The 27,695-nt window shown below is 47.2% G+C and overlaps 2 protein-coding genes across 2 annotated transcripts in view; one reads left to right on the forward strand and one right to left on the reverse strand.

Moving 5' to 3' along the window:
* Nucleotides 1–5,548, forward strand: part of LOC121271719 (cold shock domain-containing protein C2-like) — a 178,449-nt gene extending 172,901 nt beyond the window's left edge. Inside the window, exons 3-4 of the mRNA XM_041177905.1 lie at nucleotides 1,277–1,399; nucleotides 4,473–5,548. Of these exons, the coding sequence (XP_041033839.1) occupies nucleotides 1,277–1,399; nucleotides 4,473–4,635 (286 nt within the window). The 3' untranslated portion in view covers nucleotides 4,636–5,548. The remainder of the gene's footprint in view (nucleotides 1–1,276; nucleotides 1,400–4,472) is intronic.
* Nucleotides 5,549–22,873: 17,325 nt separating this feature from the next.
* The window catches only part of LOC121271484 (phosphomannomutase 1-like), a 56,831-nt gene continuing 52,009 nt past the window's right edge, over nucleotides 22,874–27,695 (reverse strand). The window contains exons 7-8 of the mRNA XM_041177465.1: nucleotides 26,103–26,218; nucleotides 22,874–23,948 (exon numbers count right to left, since the gene is read on the reverse strand). Coding sequence (XP_041033399.1) covers nucleotides 23,844–23,948; nucleotides 26,103–26,218 — 221 coding nt within the window. The 3' untranslated portion in view covers nucleotides 22,874–23,843. The remainder of the gene's footprint in view (nucleotides 23,949–26,102; nucleotides 26,219–27,695) is intronic.

Raw genomic sequence — 27,695 nt, forward strand, 5'->3', positions numbered from 1 at the left:
TCTCGTTGTTTAAATAAGCAGCCCTAACTGTGTGCAGTGGTGCAGCAACTTGTTCTGTTTCCTGTTTCTCTTCATGTCTCTGACCCCATTTCCCCAGACAGTGCTGAGACACTCTGATTCCAGACCCCACTGGTTCTCCCCAGTGCCTCAACAAAAATGCATTCCTTTGAAGTAAACATTAGCTTGACTCAGCACCAGGCGAGCAGCAGGCATCTAGGCCGAGGCCTGAGGCCTGAGGCCTGCGGCAGGCCTGCAATTGGGCCTCCAGCCTTGGTAAATACCGTGGGGAGGGGGAGGGTGATGGGACATCACTAAAAGATTGATTTTTTTTTAACTTATTGGCCAGGATTTTACAATCTCTTCCGCCCGGCGGGATATTAAGGTCCCGCCGAACTGAATGCAGATTTAAATGGTTTGTTGCAAGCGCCGGGGGCACGCACGCTGCTGCGGGGCCATAAAACCCTGGCCAACTTTTTGTTCAGCATTTCCATGGCAACAAAGCTCATGAGCAGGACAGGAACTGCTCGAGGCAGCCTAATTCCTAGGCCAAAACTGGATGTTAAGCCCCCTCAATGGCATAGGCAAGGGGCCTAATGCCTGTTTTAGGAGGCTGCCCAAAATGCCTGAAAATCGGCCATGGCCAATAACATTGAATGTCAGACATCCTCAGGGCATAGCCTTGTGGTATTGCCCATATTTGTGCCAGTTGACCATTTTCTACCCTTTTGTCTATGCCTGCTTGGTGAGTAATGAGATTCAAGCCACTGGTGGCGATCCTGTCCTGACCCCGCACCCAGACACACGCCAGCCTCTCCTCTTCGCCCGCAATAAGGAGAACTGGATTGTAAACAGGAGCAGCAAGCTTGGCTGATCCTCGGCCCCCTCCACTAAACCCAGGAGCACCAGAACCGATGCTAACATCTCTTGGTCCTGTATGCGACCTGGGACCAGTCCTAACGCAGCCTTTACTGATTGGTCAGGGTGAGTACAGCATTGCCTCCCTGCACAAGCCAAAAAACACCTACAGGGTTGGGATTTGGAATGTGCTACCTGTGGCTGTTGGATGCAGATTCAATAGTAGCTTTCAAAGGGATAAAGACTTGAATAAGGATATGGGGGAAGAGCAGGGTGAGCAGGGGACAAATTAGATTTCCCCCCAAGGGGGTCGAATGGCCTCCTTCTGCGTTGCATCGTTCTATGATTTGATAAATTGTTTCAAGGCTTATTCCCGATAACTTGCATTTGCCGATGTTTACACTGGTCTTTCCTGTTCCAGCTCAGCCCGGGCAACACTTGGACCTTTGTCGAAGGGAAGATGCAAGTGTTTCTCCAGGTCACAGGGCCATGGGTTCATTACGCCCATGGATGGGAAAGAGGACATCTTTGTACACATCTCCGAGTGAGTCAATACAGTGCCAGCTCTTGTATATTTACAACTTTGGGACAGGATGTACTCGGGTTGGGGGGGTGGCGGGTGGGGGGTATGTAATTGGTGGGTTCTTCAGCCCTGATGTGGACACGGTGAAAAATTCATTTAGCGAGAGAGGATATTTACCGTCGGTTGAATGACAAAGTTTGCAGCAACGTGACTGAGAGGTCGTGAGACTACCAGTAGGAGGCAGTCTTGAGCAATTTTTTTTTTTGTTTCACCCCCCCCCCCCCCCCCCCCCCCCCCAACCCCCACTCCAACATCACCACAGTTTAAACAATTCCCCCGGAGAGCATGAAGGAAATAGGTAGGCCCCCTTAAAGGACCCAGGCTCCACTTGTGTCGTTAAGCAAAATGGTCAACAAACAAGGTAAGAGGCCCTGTGAACTGGAAGAAAATACATTTTTAAAAAGAAAGACTTGCATTAATATAACGCCTTTCACAACCACCCGACACCTCAAAGTGCTTTACTGTACAACCAATGAAGTACTTTTCGAAGCATAGTTACTGTTGTAATGTGGGAAATGCAGCAGTCAATTTTGTGCACAGCAAGCTCCCACAAGCAGCAATGTTATCATGAGCAGATAATCTGCTTTTTGTGGTGTTGACTGAGGGATAAGTATTGGCCAGGACACCAGGGGGTAACTCCCCTACTCTTCTTCGAAATAGAGCCACGGGATCTTTTGCACCCACCCGAGCAGGGAGATGGAGCCTCAGATTAACATCTCATCCGAAAGACAGCACCTCTGACAGTGCAGCACTCCCTCAGTACAGCACAGGAGTGTCAGCCTTGATTTTTGTGCTCAAAGAAAGAGTGAAATTCTGGTGGATCTTGGGTTATGAAGAAAGAGCAATAAACCTCTAAAAAGGGAATCTGAAAAATAAAAGTATTTTTAGACATTAAAGGTTAAGGGAATGAGAAAGAGGAGTGTGGGACCAACGAAAGCAGGTGGGCAATAGGTTTGTTAAATGAATACTTTGGATCATGACTATTTCTGTAAAGAGGGACATGTTGCTGAAGCTTCTTGTCTTGCACTCATCAGGACAAACACAAGAATGCCAAATTTCAAATACTCACGACTCGTGGGAGGTCCTGCTGCATGTGCTGAAGGACCTGTGGGTCGGGAATCGGCCTGCTCCGTCACATGAAGACCCAGGGCAGAAAGTTGCGACTCTGAGGAGACATCATCCTCAGGTCAAGGGACAGTTGATTACGATGATGGCCAATATTTATCCCTGAACCAACCCAAGAAACAAAATATCCGCTCACTATCACGTTACTGTTTGTGGGATCTTGCTGTGCATCAAGCCATTACATCAGTGGGTTTACTTCGAATGTATTTCATTGACTGTGAGGCAATTTGGAACATCTTGCTGTCAAGCAAGGTGTTATATAACTGCAAACCTGTCTCTGAGAGATAATAAATCCCCCAAACTTCTCGGGGAGAACTGGTCAATGTATCTGCACACCAGACCAAACCATTCCCTCATGAACAGTCTCAATGAGACGTTTCACAAAGCAATGAGGCCCAATGCAGTTTTAAGCAACATTACTCTTGTATAATAAAAGTAATATATTGCGGATGCTGGAAATCTGAAATAACAACCGAAAAAGTGCTGGAAAAACACAGCAGATCTGGCAGTGTCTGTGGAGAGAGAAACAGAGTTGACCTTTCGAGTCTGTATGACTCTTCTTCGGAACTGAAGGGAGGTAGAAACATGATGGGTTTTATGCTGTCAAAAGAGGGGGAGGAGCAGGAAGAACAAAAGGAAACATTAGGGATAGAAACATAGAAAATAGGAGCAGGAGTAGCTCAGTCGGCCATTCAAGCCTGTTCCGTCATTCAATATGATCATTGCTGACCCTCTATCTCAACACCGCACTCCCACACTCTCCCCATACCCTTTGATGCCTTTAGAGTCCAGAAATCTCCTATATCCTTCTTAAATATATTCAGTGTCTTGGCCTCCACATCCTCTGAGGTAGAGAATTCCACAGGTTCACCACCCTCTGAGTGAAGACGTTTCTCCTCATCTCAGTCCTAAATGGTCTACCCCATATCCTGAGATTGTAACCCCTTGTTCTAGACCCCTCCCCAGCCAGAGGAAACATCATCCCTGCCTCCAGTCAGTCCATCCCTGTCAGAATTTTATATGTTTCAATGAGATTCACTCTCATTGTTCTAAACTCCAGTGAATACAGGCCTAGTCGGCCCAATCTCTCCTCATACGACAATCCTGCCAGCCCAGGAATCAGCCTGGTGAACCTTTACTGCACCATCTATGGCAAATATATCCTTTCTTAGGTAAGGAGACCAAAACTGCACACAATACTCCAAGTGTGGTCTCACCAAGGCCCTGCACAGCTGCAGTAAGGCCAACCTTGCTCCTGTACTCAAGTCCTCTCGCAATGAAGGCCAACATACCATTTGCTGCCTTAACTGCTTGCTGACCCTGCACGCTTGCTTTCAGTGACTGGTGTACAAGGACACCCAGGTCCCTTTGTACATCAACATTTCCCAATCTATCACCATTTAAATAATACCCTGCTATTCTGTTTTCCCTACCAAAGTGGATAACTTATCCACGTTATGCTGCATCTGCCATGTATTTGCCCACTCACTCAACCTGTCTAAATCACCTTGAAGCCTCTTTACCCCCTCCTCGTTGCTCACATTCCCACCAAGTTTCGTGTTGCCATGGGGATAGGGGGGAGGGCAAGGCAGGTTAAAGGCAGATTAAATAGCAATGATGTTCTGGAACAAAAGGCAAAGGGAGTGGTAATGGTTGGAGTACTCCCTCTACCCTATCCCAGATCATCCTTTCTGCTCTTCCTCCCCCTCCCCACATACAGCAGAAGACACAGCACACTTCTACCCTCCTTCAGCTCTGATGAAGAGGCACATCAGACTCCAAACATTAACTCTGTTTCTGTCTCCACAGACGCGGCCAAGCTCTGCTGAACTTCACTCTTGTCTTGTTAATCGATATCTTTCGGTGCCAAACCCTTTGACTTATCTTTCCATCTTTCTTTTTTTTAAAGCATTGAAGGAGAGTATGTGCCAGTGGAAGGAGATGAAGTCACGTACAAGGTCTGTGCCGTCCCACCCAAGAATCTGAAGTACCAAGCAGTCGAGGTGGTCATCACTCACCTGGCCCCAGGAACCAAACACGAGACCTGGTCTGGGCAGATTGTCAACTCCTGAGGGAGGCCAGGCCTGAGGGGTTGGGCCTAGAGCCCAACAGGTGGGCCCCATTGACAGCAAAACATAACAACAATAATTGTGGGGAAGAATATGTGATTTGTGAGCTGTGTATTGTTATAGACTTTAAAGGGTATGGATTTGAAAAAGAATCATATACGAAACAAAACTGAGTTCCTACAGGGTGGGGAAGGGGGAGTGATTTTGGCTGCCCTTTTTTATTTTCACTACAGTTCCCTTGTCTCACTGCCTATGAAATATTCTTGCTTAATTTCAGCTTTTGGGCCAGATCATTCAGTTGAATTCACCTGAAGGCAAACCCATTATATTTGGGCAGAGTCCATTTCCTTTACTTCCCAATGGCAGAGTGGACTCAATTTAAATTTAAGATGAATTTGTCACAGTCCAGCTACATTGGATAGGAGGAGCCCCTTGAGCCTTCTCCGCTCCATTCACTAAGACCATGGTTTATCTATATCTTAACTCTGTCTACCCGCCTTGGCTCCGTAAACCTTAATACCCTTGCCGAACGAAAATCTAGCAATCTCAGTTTTGTCATTTTCAATTGACCCCCCAGTCTCAACAGCTTTTTGGGAAGAGAGTTCCAGATTTCCATTACGAACATACGAACACACAAATTAAAAGCGAGAGTAGGTCTTTTGGCCCCACAAGCCTTCTCTGTCATTTGATAAGATCATGGCTGATCAGATTGTGGGGTCAACTCCACTTTCCTGTTCACCTCCCTTTTACTCCCTTGTCAATCAAGAATCTGTCTAACTCACCCTTAAAAATATGCATTGACTCAGCCTCCACTGCTCTCTGGGGGAGGAGATTTCCACAGACCAACGACCCCCTGAGAGAAAAGAGTTCTCCTCATCTCCATCTTAAATGGGAAACCCCCCCTTTATTTTTAAACTGTGTCCCCTAGTTCTAGTCTCTCCCACAAGGGGAAATATCCTTTCAGCATCCACCCTGTCAAGTCCCCTCAGGATCTGGCATGTTTCAGTAAGATCACCTCTCAGTTAAATGAACAATTTGTATGAGGAAGTGCTTCCTGATGTCAGCCCTGAACGGCTTGGCTCTTAATTTTAAAGTTATGCCTCCTTGTTTCAGACTCCCAACTCTGTAGAAAATAGTTTCTCTCTACCTACCCTATAAAATCCTCTAATTATTTCAAAAACACTTTGATTAGATCACCCCCTAATATACTCAATAGAGTACACGTCTAGTCTAGGAAAGTTGTATAAATGTACCAGATAATGCAAAATACTGGCTCTGCCGCTGCTGTTTCCAGGGACATTGAGGCCCCATTTTCTGTGAGTCTTGGCGGTGGGTTTAGCCGTCTCTGCTTCTGTCTGACGGAGGAGGTGCTGGATGGAGCTGGAAGCAGAAACCTGAGGCTGGAATTCAAACACTCTCTCAAAACTGTTAATACAGCCAAAAAGTGCTTTAAATTTCAGATAGCTTACTCTCAGTAGGGTAGTTGGTGGTGTGATGCTAAAGTCATTAGACCAGTAATTTAGGAGGTTTAGGTTAATGCTGTGAGGCATGGGTTCAAATCCCACCACAACAGCTGGTAGAATTTAAATTCAATTAATAAATTTGGAGTATAAACCAGTTTCAGTAATAATGACCATGAAGCTATTATTGACTGCTGTAAAAACGCATCTGGCTCTCTCATGTGCTTTATTAACATTTGAAGCTATTTCAAGGTCTGATGTACCTTGACATTCCCCTCAACTTCAGTCAGAGAAGGACATGTAACTACTTGACCTCTGAATGAAAGATCAAAATCAACCAGTATTATTACCTTTCTCCTTGGTAGATTTTTTACAACCATTTCTTAAATAGATTGTAATTTCCTGGATATTATAAGGGTGTAGTAGGTGAAACTCCTCATTGAACGATCTCTGACCACAAGAGAACTGGAGTGGGCCTTTGCTACAGAAGTCTAAATGAGGTATTAAAGTTTTAAGCACAACCAATTTATTCTAATAAGAAAATGTGATGGTTATTCAAAAGGCATAAATTGCAAGCTATGTAAATCCCAAAAAGAGAAGATAAGAGAATCCTAGGTTTAGACTTTACTTGTTACAGATATAGCATTTCAAAAGGAAGTGAGGATATCCATCAAAGAGTAAAGTAATATTACTTTAATCCCCGAGTATGTGGGATTTACTAGGTTCAGAACAGGTCTCAGGTCAATCTGCAAGAATCTGACGAGCCTGAAGATTCGAGTTTGGGTTGAAATATTTATAATGAATTTTGGGGTTGTATAAATTAATGATTATGTGGAAGTTTGATCAATAATAGATCACCCCTAATTAATATCCTATATTTGGTGAAAGGGCACTGGAAAAGTTTTTTTGAATTTATTCTCGAAAATTGGACCTTATGTACCAGTTAGATTGGTCAATGTTGCTTCGTCAATGTACAGTGTCCAGCAAGATAATAAGAGTTGAGGCCTAGCATTCTTTTATCTGATTGTGGTTTTAATTATCAGCGGTAGATTGTATGTGCTAATGACATGGCAAGTACCATAGAATATTGGTTTTAGGGGTGTGTCTTTCTCATCAGTGAATTCACATTGCTGTGAAGGGAGATAACCATGCTGCTCCTGCAAGCTAGTTTTAACCTGCTAAAATACGTTTTACTGTTAATTTTCCCAAAGTGACTTTTAACCTAATATTCCTGCATTAATCCCATATTATTTGACCCTTATTCCTTCACATAATTTCCTACCAATAGGGAAGCAAATCTGCCCTCTGGCCTACACATGTGACTCCAGACCCAAAGCAATGTGGTTGACTCTTAACTGCCCCCTGAAATGGTCTAGCAAACCACTCAGTTCAAGGGCAAGTAGGGATGAGCGACAAATGAAAGAATATTAAGAAAAAATAAAAATAAAAATGATCCCTGTTCACTCTTCAGCAATCCCAACATGGGTAATAAACCCTCTATTTTGAAGCCTCTACAGTCAAACAGCCAGCTCATTGTTGAGTGGGGCCTATCCATAACTTGGCAGCTCTGACTGGCTTGAGGTGATCTGTTATCTCCCTGTGGTTGATATTATCATTGCTGGCGTCTCTTTGCAAATTAGGCAGGGGTGGGCCCTGAGACTCGAACAATTTCTTCTCTTCCCTGGTCACCAGTTTCTCCTCAGGAACACAGAAACATAGGAGCAGGAGAAGGCCATTCAGCCCATCGAGCCTGCTCCGCCATTCAATACGATCATGGCTGATCATCCACTTCAATTCACACTATCCCCAGATCCCTTTATGTCACTGGTATTTAGAAATCTGTCAATCTCTGTTTTAAACATACTCAATGACTGAACTTCCACAGCCTCTGGGATAGAGAATTCCAAAGATTCACAACCCTCTTAGTAAAAAACAATCTCCTCATCTCAGTCCTAAGTGGCTTCCCCCTTATTTTGAAATTGTGCCCCTGGTTGGTTGAAATGAGTAATTATCCCTTGGGATCAGAAACCCTGGGGCCATCAGAGCTGTGCAGGGTCCTAACTACCCTCCACTTCCTCTCATGATTAATCTATCAGCGTATCTTCAGGCTCAGGAGACTGGATTGTGATTTCTTCCCCTTCCTCACCCTGTCCCTAATACTGATCTTAGAGACCACCCCCCCCACCCCCACCCCCGCCTACCCTGGTCACCTATAGCCATGACCTCGACACTGTTAGATGGATCCCAGATTATATCTGCATAACCTAAGGGTGGGTGCGTGATGGTGGTGGGGGTGGGTGGGGGAGGGGGGTGAATAGCAAAGACAGGGAGGGTGGCTGATCGATTCTGAATGAATCAAAGGCGTTTTGGGACATCTCAATGATGTGAAAGGTGCTATCAAAATGAACGTAGCCTCTTCCTTCCCGTTTCTTCCATATCATGGTCGTAGATGTCTGCAGCCACTCTCCACCTGCACAAGGCGGGGGACATGCAGCAAATCCAATGCACTGGGGCTGGAGGTAGCTTCATACGGTGCACTGTTTTTCATGGCTGAAGAGACCAATCTGGGAGAGGCAGGTTGTGCCACAGGTGCCATTTGTGAAGTGGCTATCAGGTCAGGGGTCACTGCCGGTTGCTGTTTTCGGTGTTGGCGCCAGTTGTCGGGAACAACACGGAAGAGAAAAATGATTGGGGGCATCAAACAATTGTCATTTCCTTCGAGTTCATCATCTAGAAAAGCATTTGCAGAAGGGGCACATATGTCTGTCTGACTCAACAGGGGAGGCTGGAGGGGGTAAAACCTTCAGGCATACTCCAATCAGAGTTGGCAACCCAAATGCAGGAAGCTGTTGACTCTGCTGCTGGAATCTGAGGAGAAAGATGTAAAGATGCCTGGTGGCTCAGTGAATGGATGGGCTTCCTGGCGTGGAAGACTCAACTAAGCAAGAGCTGGGTTCCAACCCATTCCACCACAGCTTGGGTTGGGATAACTAGTGAGTGTTAGAATGGGACAGAGTAACCCTCCATTACCCAAGACTTTGATGGATCAGTGATGTCCCCTCTGCTGCTGCCCATTGAACAATCCCAGCTAAATCCCTAAGATATGTCATGACCCTTTGATTTTTGGGAAATTTTTGCTGAAACAGCTCCAGCTTCTTTGGTTTCAGAAACGTAAATATTTCACTTTATTGTACGTAACTGTACAGACCAGGCCGGACAAAAATGATATCTGATGCTGAGACAGTTCCCCCGAGTCTGGGGCTGAGAGTGGGCTGATAGCTGCACAGAAAGCCAGCATGGAAAATCATGTTTAACTAACTTGCTGGAGTTTTTTTGAGGAGGTAACAGGGAAGGTTGATAAGGGAAAATCTGTTGATGTGGTGTACATGGATTTTCAAAGGGCATTTGAGACAGTGCCACACAACAGACTTGTGAGCAAAATTCTAGCTCCTGGAATAAAAGGGAAAATAGGCACTTGGATAAGAAATTTGTTGAGTGACAGGAAACAGTAGTGATAAATAGTTGTTTTCCAGATTGGAGGAAGGCTTGTAGCAGAGTTCCTCAGGGGTCAGTGTTGGGACCCTTGCTCTTCCTGATGTATATTAATGACCTACACTGTGGTGTGCAGGGCATGATTTCAAAATTTGCATTTGATACGAAGATTGGAAATGTTGTCAACTGTGGTGGGGGCAGTCTTCAACTTCAAAAGGGCATAGACATGTTGGTGGGTTGGGCAGATAAGTGGCAGATGAAGTTCAATGTAGAGAAGTGTGAGGTGATTCGTTTTTGGCAGGAAAGATATAATGAGACAGTATAAAGTAAAGAGAGAGCCTCTAAAGGAGGTGCAGGAACAGAGGGACTTGAGTGTATATGGACATAGGTCATTGAAGATGGCAGAGCATGTTGAGAGATCAGTTAATAAAGCATATAGTATCCTAGGCTTTGTTAATAGGAACATTGAGTACAAGAGTAAGGAGGTCATGTTAAACTTGTATAAGACACTTGTTAGGCCTCCTCTGCAGTATTGTGTCCAGTTTTGGGCACCATACTTGAGGAAGGATGTGAAGGAATTGGAGATAGTACAGAGGAGGTTCACACAAATGATTCCCGGGATGAAGAACTGTAGCTATGAGGATAGATTAGAGAGGTTGGGACTGTTTTCCTTGGAGAAAAGAAGGCTGAGAGGAGACTTGATAGAGGTATTCAAGATCCTGTGGGGTATGGACAGAGTAAATAGTGAGAAACTATTCCCACTCAAGAGAGCATCAAGAACTAAAGGGCACAGATTCAATATAATTGGCAAAAGGAGTAAATGTGACATGAGGAAAATGTCCTCACCCAGAGGTTGGTTGGAGTCTGGAATAAACTTCCTGAGAGGGTGGTGGAAGCAGGTTCGATCGAGGTATTCAGAAGGGAATTGGAATGCTACCTGAAAAGAGAGAATGTGCAAGGTTACGGGAATGAGGCAGGGGAGTGGGACTAGGTGGAATGCTTTTTCAGAGAGCCAGTGCAGACTTGATGGGCCAAATGGCCTCCATCTGCACTTCATAGATACTGTGATATATGCCCTGGGTGTGTTTGATGGGGAAAGTGTAGAGGGAGCCTTACTCTGTATCTAACCCTGTACTATACCTATCATGGAAGTGTTTGATGGGGACAATGTAGAGAGAGCTTTACTCTGTATCTAACCCAACGTTGTACCTGTCCTGGGTGTGTTTGATGGGACAGTATAGAGGGAGTTTTATTCTGTATCTAACCCTGTGCTGAAACTGTGCTGGGAGCGTTTGATGGGGACAGTGTAGAGGGAGCTTTAATCTGTATCTAACCCAATGTTGTACCTGTCCTGGGAATGTTTGATGGGGACAGTGTAGAAGGAGCTTTACTCTGTATCTAACCCAATGTTGTACCTGTCCTGGGAATATTTGATGGGAATAGTGTAGGGGGAGTTTTATTCTGTATCTAACCCTGTGCTGCAACTGTCCTGGGAGTGTTTGATGGGGACAGTGTAGGGGGAGTTTTATTCTGTATCTAACCCTATGTGTACCTGTCCTGGGAGTGTTTGATGGGGACAGTGTAGGGGGAGTTTTATTCTGTATCTAACCCTATGTGTACCTGTCCTGGGAGTGTTTGATGGGGACAGTGTAGAGGGAGCTTTACTCTGTATCTAACCCCGTGCTGTATCTGTCCTGGGAGAGTTTGATGGGGACAGTGTAGGGGGAGTTTTATTCTGTATCTAACCCTATGTGTACCTGTCCTGGGAGTGTTTGATGGGGACAGTGTAGGGGGAGTTTTATTCTGTATCTAACCCTATGTGTACCTGTCCTGGGAGTGTTTGATGGGGACAGTGTAGAAGGAGCTTTACCCTGTATCTAAGCCCCGTGCTGTACCTGTCCTGGGAGTGTTTGATGGGGACAATGTAGAGGGTGCTTTACTCTGTATCTAACCCCGTGCTGTACCTGTCCTGGGAGTGTTTGATGGGGACGGTGTAGAGGGAGATTTACTCTGTATCTAACCCCGTGCTGTACCTGTCCTGGGATTGTTTGATGGGGACAGTGTAGAGGGAGATTTACTCTGTATCTAACCCCGTGCTGTACCTGTCCTGGGAGTGTTTGATGGGGACAGTGTAGGGGGAGTTTTATTCTGTATCTAACCCTATGTGTACCTGTCCTGGGAGTGTTTGATGGGGACAGTGTAGAAGGAGCTTTACCCTGTATCTAAGCCCCGTGCTGTACCTGTCCTGGGAGTGTTTGATGGGGACAGTGTAGGGGGAGTTTTATTCTGTATCTAACCCTGTGCTGTACCTGTCCTGGGAGTGTTTGATGGGGACAGTGTAGGGGGAGTTTTATTCTGTATCTAACCCTGTGCTGCAACTGTCCTAGGACTGTTTGATGGGGACAGTGTAGGGGGAGTTTTATTCTGTATCTAACCCCGTGCTGTATCTGTCCTGGGAGTGTTTGATGAGGACAGTGTAGAGGGAGCTTTACTCTGTATCTAACTCGTGCTGTGCCTGCCCTGGGAGTGTTTGATGGGGACAGTGTAGGGGGAGCTTTACTCTGTATCTAACCCCGTGCTGTACCTGTCCTGGGAGTGTTTGATGGGGACAGTGTAGAGGGAGCTTTACTCTGTATCTAACCCCGTGCTGTACCTGTCCTGGGAGTGTTTGATGGGGACAGTGTAGAGGGAGCTTTACTCTGTATCTAACTCATGCTGTACCTGTCCTGGGAATGTTTGATGAGGACAGTGTAGAGGGAGCTTTACTCTGTATCTAACCCCGTGCTGTACCTGTCCTGGGAGTGTTTGAATGGGACAGTATAGAGGGAGTTTACTCTGTACCTAACCCAATGTTGTACCTGTCCTGGATGTGTTTGAAGGGACACTATAGTGTGAGCTTTGCTCTGTATCTAATCCTGTGCTGTACCTGTCCTGGGAGTGTTTGATGAGGACAGTGTAGAGGGAGCTTTACTCTGTATTTAATGCTGAGCTGTACCTGTGCTGGGAGTGTTTGATGGAGACTGTGTAGGAGTTTTACTCTGTATCTAATCCTGAGCTGTAGCTCCTCTCAGTGTATTAATTTGATGGGACAGTGTTAGCTTTAATCTGTACCTAACCATGTTATACTTGATCAGAAACAGTGTGTCTGATTTGGGAATGTGCTCCATGTTTTAGCACCAAAATCCTTTCCTTATTGAGCCTAAAGATGAATTTAAAGAAGAATCTTCTGGAAGTCCACTTCTGCGAGCAGACTTAACCTGTCGAATTCAGTGACCATTTCCTGAATACAGGAAGTAAATCCACCTCGACTATACTCTGTTATTTCGTGTACACATTATCTGATTCTGAATGTTTGAATTAGAAATTTTCAATTTTTCTCGATTGTATTGGTGTACCGAATTAGTCTGTGTTGTGAATTGTCTTTGAGGTGTTGAAATTTGTGTCTAATCTTGTGAGTGAGTCACCAGGGAAACTGTTACAGAGATTGGGAGGCTTGCTTGACTGTCTGGTGGAGCCTTGATGTAGATGGAGAGGTTTGTTCGATGTCCCTTTACTTCAGGTGCTGATTGCTTAAGGTGCCCTATGATCCCCAGCACCCAACAGCCTGAGGAAGGCACCAACCAGTCTCTCTGGTTAGATTGATGAGCGCTCAGGTGGGAACGTGCCTTGGATTCTGAGCAGTGTCGCCAGCTCCGATTGGGCGTATTCCTGGAGGTTTGATCATGTGACCTCACCAAGCCGACCCTCCCCCCACACTCCTGTCATTGGCCATCCATGGCGCCCGGCCAATGGGAAAGGGAGTGTTATCTTTTCACTCCCACCCCCCCTCCATCTCAAACACTTCCAAGGCTAAGCAAAAATCGAAAAACACATTTTTAAAAAACTCCCCCTCCGATTTTTCACCTGGGTGTTGCAGCAGTGACCTGGAGATGAACCCCCAACTCCCGAGGAATCCAGGCCAATCCTGGACGGTTGGCCACTCGACCTCTGACCTGTTGGTAATGGCAGACCTGAGACACGAGTTCCACTGTTTATAGGAGCCTGCTTAAGACTTTAGTTAGTGGGGAAATGCTGAGCAATGGAAAAGATTAAATTACAGTGCAGAACAGTGTATCGTAGCAACAACGTGAGACGACATGAGGGAGATGGGGCAGGTCTCAGGGTGCCTGAAACTTTCAGGAGTATTGTGTTAAAATTCAAGCCACATGCCCTGGGGCCTCAGTGAGTTTAGGGAATAGAAAATCTTCATAAAGCTCAGAGAACAGGTTCAATCCATGATCTGTGTATGATGTTAACTGAGCGACAGGGTCGAAGGAAGGAAAAGGTAGTGTCATGACTAAATCATGAGGTTTGTAACCCTGAGGCCAGAACCAATGATCCGGAGACGTGAGAGATCCCACCCTGGTAGTTGGGATGTTTAAATTTAATTCAATAAACCTGGGGTAAAAAGCTACCAATACTGGTGATAATGAAGTTACTGGACTGTCATAAAAACCCATCTGGGTCACTAATGTCCTTTAGGGAAGGAAATCTGCCTTCCTTACCTGGTCTGGCCTACACGTGACTCCAGGCCCACAGCAATGCCATGGTGGCAGCTTTCTGTCTTGTAAAACATGGTGATCAACTCCGTGTTCAGCATCTCCTGCTGTGGCCCAGGAGCCCCACTCTGGCATGGCAGTCTCCGCTGCATTTGTTTCCGAGGAAGACAATGGGCTGAGAAGGTGCACGATTCACTGGCCTCTGTTTTCTCGGTGCTCTCCTCTCGGCCAGCTGAGTTTTTGTTGCTCCTGCTCGCCTCTTCCAATGTCCTTCCAAACTGTCATCCTCCAGAGGTCACGGCCATCAGTGACTGTCTCCCCATTGTCAGTGTCAATGTCCACCATCTTCATATCTCACTGTAGGTGTCCTTGTGGAGGAGTGGACATGCAGGAAGTTGTGACCCAATGTGGTTGACTCTGAACTGCCCTCTGAGATGGCCGTGCAAGCCCCTCAGTTATATTGAAGAGAGTGGCTCACTGCCAACTTCTCGAGGGTAAGAAATGCTGGTCTTGACAGCAAGAGACATATCTCACAAATAAATTTAAATAAAACCTGCTGGGGGTCCCCAAACCTAGTTCCACTATCCAATGACCACCCCCCCCACCCCTCGGATGAGGATCAGGTTGGGTCTGTTTGTGATACTGTCCCTCAGTGATGAATAATAACGATATTGGTGGAGGTAGCTGGCAGCAACTGGTTTCCATAGACCGTGCCCACTAGGGAGGGGATTGAGAGGGTGGGGGGGTTATTTGTGGAGAAAATCATGTTTGAATTCAGAGGGGGCTGACCTTTGACCCTGGATTAACCCTTTCATCAGCTGTGGGGCCAATCATTCTCATTCCAGAGCGCTGTGTAATGCTATCTCCCCTCTGCTCCAATTCCACTTTTGCGATTAAGATCTAGTCACTTATTATTATGTCAAACTGGGCTAATCTGCATTGTGAATATCCACTGTTAATGCCGAACGGACACTGGAACTGGGAATAATGGGAAGCAATAATGGATGAGTGATAGTTTCCTTGGGAGTAACTATCAATAAAATGCAATAATACCCACCACGAGTGCTTTGTCCATTCATTCTACACGGAACCTCACTCCTCTCAATGAAGAGAAAGCTCATTCTGCTGGTCTGGCGGATTGGTCAAGTTGAGATGACCCTTGACCGGCAGACTATAGTGAAGCACCCACTGCTGGCAAAATAGGTAAGTACACCGTCTGGTTTGGCAATAAAAGATTCAGAATGACCCAGGTTTCAATCACTGAGTTAGCCAATTTACTAGTGAGGGCCGCCATAGTGAATAGGCCACAACCAATGATGTGTGTTCCTTGAGTTAGTGACAGCAAAATTGATGGCAAATCCCTCCCCCTGCTCAATGCTGGCCAAGGGGCCAAATGGCCTACTTCTGCTCCTCTTTCCTATGTTTGTAAGTGTGTGCATGTGTGGTGTGATGTGTTAGTGCCAGCAGTGGCTCAGTGAGTGGCATTTCACTGCCCTGGAGTCTAAGTCCCACTCCAGAGACATGTGTACAAAATCCAGGCTGACACTCCCAGTGAAGTACAGAGGGAGTGCTGCACTGTCAGTGGTGTCGTCTTTCAGACACATCAAGCCCTGCCTGCCCTCTCAGGTAAATGTAAATGATCCTGTGGTACTATTGAAGGAAGAGTAGGAGAGCTCTCACTGGTGTCCTGCCTGATACTTAGCTCTCAACTTATACCTATAAACAGATTGTCTGGTCATGACTACAATGTTATTTGTGGGAGCTTGCTGTGCAAAAAACGGTTGCCCTGTTTTCTACACTGGAACAAAGGACTTCATTGGCTTAAAGCACTTTGGGATATCCTGAAGTTTGAAAGGTGCTACATAAATGCAAGTCTTTCTTTATGTGGTTGATTAGACATGGGTGTGAGACCCATCATGGTTAACCAGCTCACTGACACACAGTCTAAGCTCACACTTGTGGCTGAGGTGCCAGGGGCCTGTCAGTGCACATGGGCTGGTACCCACCAAGTGTGGGCATTGTCGGATAAGAGAGGGCGAAGGAACAAGTCACTCTCAGGCAGCAACGCACATGTTATCACTAACTTTGAGGGCGGGTCTCTTTACCCATGAAGTGATACTGAGATTTAATTTTCCAATCTGACATAAATACCTAATGAACAATACTTTTCATCGTGGCCCCTGACTGACAATAACAGAAATAATACATATAAATGTACACATTGTCCAGAGCCATGACGGTGCTTGTGTTAATGCCTGGTATTCATGGTAAAGAAGGACAGGCTGAGGTACAGTATAAGTCAATGACTAAGGACGAGTGAATTTTTCCCTGGTGATAACAGTCTGTGATAAAGCAATAAAGAGTCCCTTTCACCCACCACTCCCACATTCACAAATATATACACAAATCTTCACAAGGTCAAGTAGGGATGAGCAACAAGTGCTGGCATGGCCAATGAGACTCTCATCCCATGGAACGAACAAAAAAGTTCCACCCACATATATACATATTATTATTGGCTGTCCCTGGGTAACGAGGATGATTGTCTCCCATCAGTCTGGGATCAGCCAGCTTTATGACATGCAGGAATTTATTATCATGCCGGATGTCCAGTTGTGTATAATCAGCTCGGGTCCTGACGTGTTCTTTTTGCTGCTTTCGCTTTTCCTTTTCATTTTGTCATCGTTGGCTCTCAAAACACTCGGATCCTTTGGTAACTGAAACAGCCAGAACACAGTGAGCCCCACTGAAACAGCCAGGATATAGGGAGCCCCACTGAAACAGCCAGGACATCGGCAGCCCCACTGAAACAGCCAGGACATAGGGAGTCCCACTGAAACAGCCAGGACGTAGGGAGCCCCACTGAAACAGCCAGGACATAGGGAGTCCCACTGAAACAACCAGGACATCGGCAGCCCCACTGAAACAGCCAGGACATAGGGAGTCCCACTGAAACAGCCAGGACGTAGGGAGCCCCACTGAAACAGCCAGGACATAGGGAGTCCCACTGAAACAACCAGGACATAGGGAGTCCCACTGAAACAACCAGGACACAGGGAGCCCCACTGAAACAGCAAGGACATAGGGAGTCCCACTGAAACAGCCAGGACATAGGGAGTCCCACTGAAACAGCCAGGACATAGGGAGTCCCACTGAAACAGCCAGGACATAGGGAGTCCCACTGACACAGCAAGGACATAGGGAGCCCCACTGAAACAGCCAGGACATAGGAAACCCCACTGAAACAGCCAGGACATAGGGAGTCCCACTGAAACAGCCAGGACATAGGGAGTCCCACTGAAACAGCCAGGACATAGGGAGTCCCACTGAAACAGCCAGGACATAGGGAGTCCCACTGACACAGCAAGGACATAGGGAGCCCCACTGAAACAGCCAGGACATAGGAAACCCCACTGAAACAGCCAGGACATAGGAAACCCCACTGAAACAGCCAGGACATAGGGAGTCCCACTGAAACAGCAAGGACATAGGGAGTCCCACTGAAACAGCCAGGACATAGGGAGTCCCACTGAAACAGCCAGGACATAGGGAGTCCCACTGAAACAGCCAGGACATAGGGAGTCCCACTGAAACAGCCAGGACATAGGGAGTCCCACTGAAACAGCCAGGACATAGGGAGTCCCACTGAAACAGCCAGGACATAGGGAGTCCCACTGAAACAGCAAGGACATAGGGAGTCCCACTGAAACAGCAAGGACATAGGGAGTCCCACTGAAACAGCCAGGACATAGGGAGTCCCACTGAAACAGCCAGGACATAGGGAGCCCCACTGAAACAGCAAGGACATAGGGAGTCCCACTGAAACAGCCAGGACATAGGGAGTCCCACTGAAACAGCCAGGACATAGGGAGTCCCACTGAAACAGCCAGGACATAGGGAGCCCCACTGAAACAACCAGGACATAGGGAGTCCCACTGAAACAGCCAGGACATAGGGAGTCCCACTGAAACAGCCAGGACATAGGGAGTCCCACTGAAACAGCCAGGACATAGGGAACCCCAGTGAAACAACCAGGACATAGGGAATCCCACTGACACAGCAAGGACATAGGGAGTCCCACTGAAACAGCCAGGACATAGGGAGTCCCACTGAAACAGCCAGGACGTAGGGAGTCCCACTAAAACAGCCAGGACGTAGGGAGTCCCACTGAAACAGCAAGGACATAGGGAGTCCCACTGAAACAGCCAGGACATAGGGAGTCCCACTGAAACAGCCAGGATATAGGGAGTCCCACTGAAACAGCCGGGACATAGGGAGCCCCACTGAAACAGCCAGGACATAGGGAGCCCCACTGAAACAGCCAGGACATAGGAAACCCCACTGAAACAGCCAGGACATAGGGAGTCCCACTGAAACAGCCAGGACATAGGGAGTCCCACTGAAACAGCCAGGACATAGGGAGCCCCACTGAAACAACCAGGACATAGGGAGTCCCACTGAAACAGCCAGGACATAGGGAGTCCCACTGAAACAGCCAGGACATAGGGAACCCCAGTGAAACAACCAGGACATAGGGAATCCCACTGACACAGCAAGGACATAGGGAGTCCCACTGAAACAGCCAGGACATAGGGAGTCCCACTGAAACAGCCAGGACGTAGGGAGTCCCACTAAAACAGCCAGGACGTAGGGAGTCCCACTGAAACAGCAAGGACATAGGGAGTCCCACTGAAACAACCAGGACATAGGGAGTCCCACTGAAACAGCCAGGATATAGGGAGTCCCACTGAAACAGCCAGGACATAGGGAGCCCCACTGAAACAGCCAGGACATAGGGAGCCCCACTGAAACAGCCAGGACATAGGAAACCCCACTGAAACAGCCAGGACATAGGGAGTCCCACTGAAACAGCCAGGACATAGGGAGTCCCACTGAAACAGCCAGGACATAGGGAGTCCCACTGACACAGCAAGGACATAGGGAGCCCCACTGAAACAGCAAGGACATAGGAAACCCCACTGACACAGCCAGGACATAGGGAGTCCCACTGAAACAGCCAGGACATAGGGAGTCCCACTGACACAGCAAGGACATAGGCAGTCCCACTGAAACAGCCAGGACATAGGGAGTCCCACTTAAACAGCCAGGACATAGGGAGTCCCACTGAAACAACCAGGACATAAGGAGTCCCACTGACACAGCCAGGACATAGGGAGTCCCACTGAAACAGCCAGGACATAGGGAGTCCCACTGACACAGCAAGGACATAGGGAGTCCCACTGAAACAGCCAGGACATAGGGAGTCCCACTGAAACAGCCAGGACATAGGGAGTCCCACTGAAACAGCCAGGACATAGGGAGTCCCACTGAAACAGCCAGGACATAGGGAGTCCCACTGAAACAGCCAGGACATATGGAGTCCCACTAAAACAGCCAGGACATAGGGAGCCCCACTGAAACAACCAGGACATAGGGAGTCCCACTGAAACAGCCAGGACATAGGGAGTCCCACTGAAACAGCCAGGACATAGGGAGTCCCAGTGAAACAGCCAGGACATAGGGAACCCCACTGAAACAACCAGGACATAGGGAGTCCCACTGACACAGCAAGGACATAGGGAGTCCCACTGAAACAGCCAGGACATAGAGAGTCCCACTGAAACAGCCAGGACATAGGGAGTCCCACTGAAACAACCAGGACATAGGGAGTCCCACTGAAACAGCCGGGACATAGGGAGTCCCACTGAAACAGCAAGGACATAGGGAGTCCCACTGACACAGCCAGGACATAGGGAGTCCCACTGAAACAGCCAGGACATAGGGAGGACTTGAAACGTCAACTCTTTTCTTCTCCGCCGATGCTGCCAGACCTGCTGAGTTTTTCCAGGTAATTCTGTTTTTGTTTTTGATTTGGATTTCCAGTATCCGCAGTTTTTTTGTTTTTATAAGGATGTAGGGAGTCCCACTGTAACAGCCAGGACATTGGCAGTCCCACTGGAATTCACCCTGTTTCAATCGACCCTTTCTTACTCATTGCCCAGTTCCACAGCAAGGACAATTACATGGGATTTGTAACCCCATATGTACATGGACAGACAGACCACACACACACACAAACACACACATTTCCCCCAACACACACACAGATTTATGTGTGTACATACACACACACACAGACACAGACACACATTTATGTGTGTACATACACACACAGAAACACAGACACATTTCCACACACACAGGCACAAACACACTCACAGTTAAAAATCAAATGAGTGACCACAACATCAGCAGGTCATTGTCATGGTATCCATTTCTATGTTCTGGTTACCATGGTGAATTGTGCCTTCTGGAATGTTCTCTCCCGTCTCCCCCTGCACCCCCCCCAACCCCCGACTCCCATGGATAGCTTTGGCAGTGTAAGACTATGTGATTTATATGCTAGAATTCATTAAAATTCTAATTTAATTAAGTCCATGGGAGACTAATTGCCATTTTTCTGCCAGCTGGTATGGGCTATGTGCTGTTATAAAAGGTGTCGCGGAGAAAGCTTCCTCCTCTGTCTTCACTGAGGCTCTATCTTTCATTTGCAGCATGGATAATTTAACACTGCTGCATTGAAGGGACTTCGGGTCTGCTGATGTTGTATTTTGTCTGAGAAAGTGAGATTCCTTTTTAATGTCAACTCCAAATTTCCTATCTTGGCTCAGTGGGCAAATGGATGGAACCACAGGGAGAGACCAGCCCTATATCCAGGACAAAGCAGCCCCGCTTGTTAGGCACGCCATCCACAAACATTCACTCCCTCCACCACCGACACACAGTAGCAGCAGCGTGTGTACCATCTACCAGGTGCACTGCAGCAACTTCGACAGCACCTTCCAAACCCACAGTCTGATAAAAAGAAACTCTGAGTCTAATAACCCAGCCCCTCCCCTGGGTCCAACAAAACTCCCAGGTCCAATAAAAAAACGCAGGCCCAATAATAATCAATGTATCTTTGCCTGTGAGCACCTGTGTATATGGTACTCAGGTGAATGAAGTCTTAAGGTTTGAAACCTGAACAGCCGGCCAGACTGCCTTGAGCTGGTATCCCTGAGGAGGACCGGACTAGCTCCGGCTCTGTTGCCAGCTGACAAATTTGCAGCAGGCGCCCTCAAGCAATAACAACAACTTGCATTTATATAGTGCCTTTAACATAGTAAAAAGTGTCCCAAGGTGTTCCAGAGGAATGTGATCAAGCATTACCTTAGAGGAGATGTTTCACCTGGCTAAAGGCTTGGTCAAAGATGTCGGTCTGGATCTGGGCTGACTTGAAGGAGGTGAGTGCAGTATAAAGGAGGAGAGGTTAGAGACGGACTTCCAGAGTTTAGGGCCCCAGCAGCTGAAGGTATGACCACCAATGGTGAGACGATTAAAATTGGGGTTGCTCAAGAGACGAGAGTATTGGAGGAGCGCAGATATCTCAGAGGGTTGTAGGGCTGGAGGAGATTACAGAGATGGGGAGGTGTAAGGGCCGTGGAGGGACCTGAAAACAAGGATGAGAATTTTTAAACAGACTGGGAGCTGGTTTTGTTCAGCGGGTGCTGGAGACTGTCCTAACCGAGCACCCAACTTTACCGCAGAACCACAGCAGCCCCTGAGCCTCAGATCAAAACTGGCCTCCAAAACACACCAGCTGCAAATCTTCAGCCTTGGCTCCGTGATTATTCAGTATCCCACCTCTGCCCCACCCCAACAGCTCAGCAACTCGGGAATAGTGAATGACTTCCGGTTAGCTGCCCATAGGTGCAGGCAGAATATTTCAATATTAAATAAAAATCAAACGGCTTGAGGTACAATTTGACAATGCTCTCCACTCCTTAACTCCTTAATCTCCTGGTTTGTCCAGGAGTCTCCAGGAATTGTGGAATTTGTGGATTAATCTCCTGGGCCCTGCAGTAAGCAATGCACAGGAGCAAATAAAGAATTGAAGCTTTGAAAGAAATTGAGACTTCTTTTTCGTGCAATACATTAGTAAATAATTTTTAAAAACGTATTATTTTATTTTTAAAGATAAAAATATTGCAGAGGGGAAAATGACTGTTTGAGTTCGTGTGATGAATATGCCCAGTCAGAGTTGGAGAGCTTTAACACCTTTAACAGCGTCCCCATCCTGTGACACCAGCCTTAAAATCTCACAAGATCATCAGGAGAAGTCTCCATTCTCGGCTGTATTCCCGTCGCATTTTGACTGAGTATCAAAACCGTGTACTTTTGGTAACTGCAGAGATTCTTCCAGAACCACTCCCACACACCCAAACAGAAGACACAAATCATAACAATTAGGAGCAGGAGTAGGCCATTTGGCCCCTCGAGCCTGCCTTGCCATGCTATAAGATCATGGCTGATCTGATGTGGCCTTAACTGCACTTTCCTGCCCTCCCCCCATAATGCTTGACTCCCTTGTCGATCAAAAATCTGTCTAACTCAGCCTTGAATATATTCAGTGACCCAGCCTCCACTGCTCGCCGGAGAAAAGAAATCCAAAGGTTAGCGACTCTCTGAAAGAAAAAAATTCCTCCTTATCTCTGTCTTAAATGAAAGACTCCTTACCTTCAAACTGTGCCCCCTTGTTCTAGATTCCCCCTCGAAGGGAAACATCCCCTCAGAATCTGATATGTTTCAATAAGATCACCTCTCAAACTCCAATGAGTAAAGTCCCAACCTGCTCAATCTTTCCTCATAAGACAAACCCCTTCATCCTAGGAATCAGCCCAGCGAACCTTCCCTGAACTGCTTCCAATGCAAGTATATCCTTCCTTAAGTAAAGGGACCAAAACTGTGCACAGTACTCTCGGTGTGGTCTCACCAGTGTAGCAAAGCCTCCCTACTTTTATACTCCAACCCCCTTGCAGTAAAGGCCAACACTCCATTTGTCTTCCTCATTACTCGTTGCATATTGGCCTTTTGTGAGTCACAAAGTACAAAGACAAAGCTTGCAGTCCATCTCTCACTGTGACCTTCTCACTTCTCCATCTCAAACTTCCTCAATTTCCTCCACTGTGTTGACTGTGCTCTCCTCACCATTCCTCCCACCCTTCCTGCCCTGCTCCTTGTAAACCACAAAATAGTCTTCCTCCTCCCTCAGCTCAGTGTCAGGTTTTAAATCACTCTCTCCCAAGGACTTCAAACTGTGGGAGTCCTCACCCTCAGGATCTCATCATTCCCATAATCTTCACAATTTAAAAAACCCTAGTGGCTAATCATCACTGCACAATTTACCTCGGGCAGCTTCATGATTCTGTAATTCAGCTTATTTCTCAATACTGCATAGATTGTGCAAAAATCTTGCATAGGGCTTGTACTTCCAGTGCTTTGCTTGTCATTGTTACAATCTTTTGATGCTCTTCCATTGTAAATGACAATGTCAACATTCCCCCTCCACTGGGCAATGTCAACTGTCACAATGCCAACCTCTAGGTAGCTCTGCGGAGTAGGCTTCTGAAATCTCTCTCCCAACTCGGGTGCCACCTTGTACACATGCAAAATAAAACATAGATCTGACCACAGGCAACTAAAAAAATAATTTTGGTCACACAAATATGGAGTTGCATGAATGATGTCACGTAACGATATCCTAGAGTTCAGTGCGGTTGACGTGACTCAGCTATTTGTCCATTGTGGGAAACGAGAACCCACTTTCCCATCTACCTCTCCATGAAGTCCAAACAATCCTTGGATCGAGACCTGGGAGCAATTGGATGTGTCTGTGGTTCATTCATGCAGGAAAGAGCTCTTTGCATATCCTGACCGTGTCGTCCGGGGACAGCACAGTGTGTCCAATTGTCCTGGGATCATGGAAGATCTCGTGATCATTTCCACCCTGTGTGGACAACATAAAGCCCAGTCAGTCTTTCTTTCACCCCACCCCAACCCTGCCTCGTTCTCAATCCTCCCCCTGGTTCTCACAGAAGTGCCACTCCATGGGGGTGGGGTGGGGTATCACACTCAATCTTTGAGTGTGCGTTCAGTCAATGGGGGAAGCATTGTGGTCTAATCCTGTCTTCGCTTGATATCACCTTGCACACTCACTGGTCACTGGACAGTAATTAGATGGGACAAAAACCGAGTCTCATTTAGCTTCTCACAATCACAGGCTCTCTTCAACCTCCTTACCCCAGCAAATAGCGCACAAAAACTTGGACTGGAGGCAGTTCAGAGAAGGTTCACTTGGCTGATTCCTGGGAAGAAGGGGTTGTCTTATGGGGAAAGGTTGAGCAGGTTGGGCATGTACCCATTGGAGTTTAGAAGAATGAGGGGTGATCTTATTAAAACATATAAAATTCTGAGGGGGTTTGACAGGGTAGATGCTGAGAAGATGTTCCTCCCTTATGAGAACTGGGGGCTCAGTTTCAAAATAAGGGGTCACCCATTTAAGACAGGGATGAAGTAGAATTTCTTCTCTGAGGGTCATTAATCTGTGGAATTCTCTCACCCAGTGAGCAGTGGAGGCTGGGTCGTTGAACATATTCAAAGTTGAGTTAGGCAGGTTTTTGATTGATAGGAGAGTCAAGGGTCACGGGGGGCGCAGGCAGGGAGATGGAGCTGAGTCCAAGAGCCGATCAGCCATGATCTTATTGAATGGCAGAGTAGGCTCGAGGGGCTGAATGGCCTCCTGCATCTACATCAAATGTCTACAGAGCAGAGTCCAAAGCTGGCACATTTCTGGTGACTGGGTTCTGGTTCTACACTGACCGACACATTGAAGTAGCCCTTTCAGTTTTATTCCTTGGTGACATTTTTTTTTTGCTGTTTGACAGGCTGTTATATTTTGGTGTGAGGGGTCAATGGCTAAGTCCAGGGTCTCCGCAGTCAGCAGGAAATTCCCAAAATGGAGTTTGAAGGAGAGGGGCCAATGGGTCTGAACCACTCCTGTGGGAGGGATGGTGGAGAGGGAGGAGGTAGCTCTGGAGAATCAAGCATGTTTGCAATGTGACAATGCTTCAGTTAGGTCACATTTCTCATCAACAGTAAGGCTCTGGTGTTTCAGCTGAACATCTACACTGTGGCTGAACAACATACAGAAACACGTCTGTGTTTATGCTCCGAATGAGTCTCCGCCCAGCCCTCTCCACTCACCCTATCTGACAAACCTCCTGCCCCTTTCTCCCTCGTGTATTTAGCTGGCTTCCCCTTAAATGCATTGACCAAATTCACCTCAACACTCAGTGTGGGACCCACTCCCACATTCCCCCCACTCTCTGGGTAAAGGCCTTTCTCCTGAATTCCCCATTGGATTTATCAGTGACCATCTTATATTTATGGCCCCTAGTTTTGGTCTCTGCCCATCCCCCTCCCTCCAAGGCCAGTGACTCTTCAAATGAAATTGCCAAATTATTGCAGAAGTTCGGACAGCCGGCCACTGGGTTAAAACTACAGCCAGAGAGAACAGGTTGATGTCAACAATGTCCAACCTGGTCATAAAGTCAAGTTCCAGCAGTCACTGTTGGCCTGACCAATCCTATGGTTAGCACCTCATTCCCATTGCCCACGTGGGCAATGCCTCTTACATGGGTATTGAGCTTGGCATGGAAGTATCACAGTGTCACACACCGCTCCATTGCTGCCATTGTGCTGCAGGGCAGACAGGTCTCCAACCAATCACAGCCTCTTGAGCCCCGTGTCAAGGCCCCCAACCCCCTTGCCAATGACCCCGACCCCTCATCAATGGCCCTGACACCCTCGTCAACACCTGTGACCCCTTCTACAACCCCCTGACCCCCTTGTCATTTCCTCTGACCTCCTTAACAACTGCCCTACCCCCTCATCATCACCCCCGATTCCCTTGTCAACTCCCGGGCCCCCTCAACAACCCCCGGGCCCCATTGTCAACGCCCCCAATTCCCTCATCGACTCCTCGACCCCTCGTCAACCCCTCCGGCCTTCTCACCAACACCCCCAACATCCTGACAACCCCCGACCTACTCCGTCAACCCTCATCCCCTCAACTCCCAATCCCTCCCCCCCGACCCCTTACCGGCTCAGTCTCATTCCCAAAGAAATGAATGGTTTTAATTCCATCCTTTTCCAAGATATCCAGACAGTAGCGTTTGTCCCAGCCCTCAGGGAAGATGTCAAAACTGATCATTCCTCCTGTGAAAAGCAAGGTCATAGAGTCGTTACCTTTCTGGGAATAACAGAGGCTGACCATAGATCCTGATAAGCTTTCTTGCTCTGGAATGTCGAGATCCTATTTCCTGTGCCCCAAGTGATCTGCTCCGGTTTTACACCACAGAAACAAGACCATTGATCCCGACTGACCAAGGTCAGTGTTTACCACGTCACACATGCCTCCTCCCATCCGCCCACATCCACCCCCATCAATATATCCTTCTCTTCCTTCCTCCCTCCCATACTTATCTACATTCCCTGTACTGCATCGATGCTATTCTCCTTAATGACTACATGAGGGGGAAAGTGCAATAGTGTGGAACTGGAATCAGATGATGGCTAGACTGACCATGGCTGATGATGGCTGATCCTTTCCCTGAAGGACATTAGTGAACCAGTTGAGTTCTTATTAATTTGGCTGTTTCATGGTCCATTTTCTCTTGGTGCCAGTCCACAAACAGCCAGATTTATTGAATTCATTTTTAAAACTTACCATGTTGAGGATCTGAACTCTTGCCCACTGAATTGCTGGCCCAGGGCTGTATTCATTACACTACCGTACCCACTACTCAACTTCCGAGGGCATCACAGCTAAGCATAACCATGTCCTTGCTCCACAAAGGAACGGGGCCATTCAGCCCCTCCAGACTGTTCCACCATTCGATTAGGTCATGGCTGATTGATTTTTTTAAACCCCATCTACCCACCGTCGTTCAATTACCCCCGATGTCCTTACCCAACAGGATGGTTCCTCGACACATTCCCCAGGAAGTGGGTTATCTGCTGCTGCACCATTTTTTTTAAAGCCATTATGGTTTTTCTCCTCTTATTCCCTTGGAGATGAAACTTCAGTTTCTGGATACTACAGGGCAATCCTGGAGGGTTGGCAACCCCAAACCGTCATTCACTCAAACTCCCTCCAGAACACTGTTTTTGTCTGTATGTGTTTGTGTGAGTGAGTGTGCCAAGGAGTGTTTATGTTTGTGTCTGGTAAGTTTAGTGTGTCTGTGCATCTGTACCTGTGAGTGTGTCAGTGACTGTTTTATGTGTGTGTGTGAGAGAGAGAGAGAGAGTGTCTGTGTGTGTGTGTGTGTGTGTGTATGTGGAGAGTGTCTGTGTGGAGTGTGTGTGTGTGTGTCTGTGGAGAGTGTGTGTGTGACAGTGGAGATTTTCTTTGTGTATGTCTGTGAGTTGGTGTGTATGTGTGTGTGTGCGCGCGCACGCGCGTGCGTGTGTTGTGTGTGTGTGTGTCTGTGAGCGATTGTCTTTGTGTGAGAGTGTCTGTGTGTGTGTATATATGTATGTCTATGAGAGAGTGCGTGTGTATGTGTCCGTGTGTGTCTGTGGAGGGTGTCTGTGTGCATGTCTGTGAGTGTCTGTGTGAGTGTCTGTGTGTGTCTGTGTGTGTGTCTGTCTGTGTGTCTCTGTGTGTGTCTCTGTGTGTGTCTGTGTGTGTTTC

This window comes from Carcharodon carcharias, chromosome 31, assembly GCF_017639515.1.
Source record: "Carcharodon carcharias isolate sCarCar2 chromosome 31, sCarCar2.pri, whole genome shotgun sequence".
Lineage (NCBI taxonomy): Eukaryota > Metazoa > Chordata > Chondrichthyes > Lamniformes > Lamnidae > Carcharodon > Carcharodon carcharias.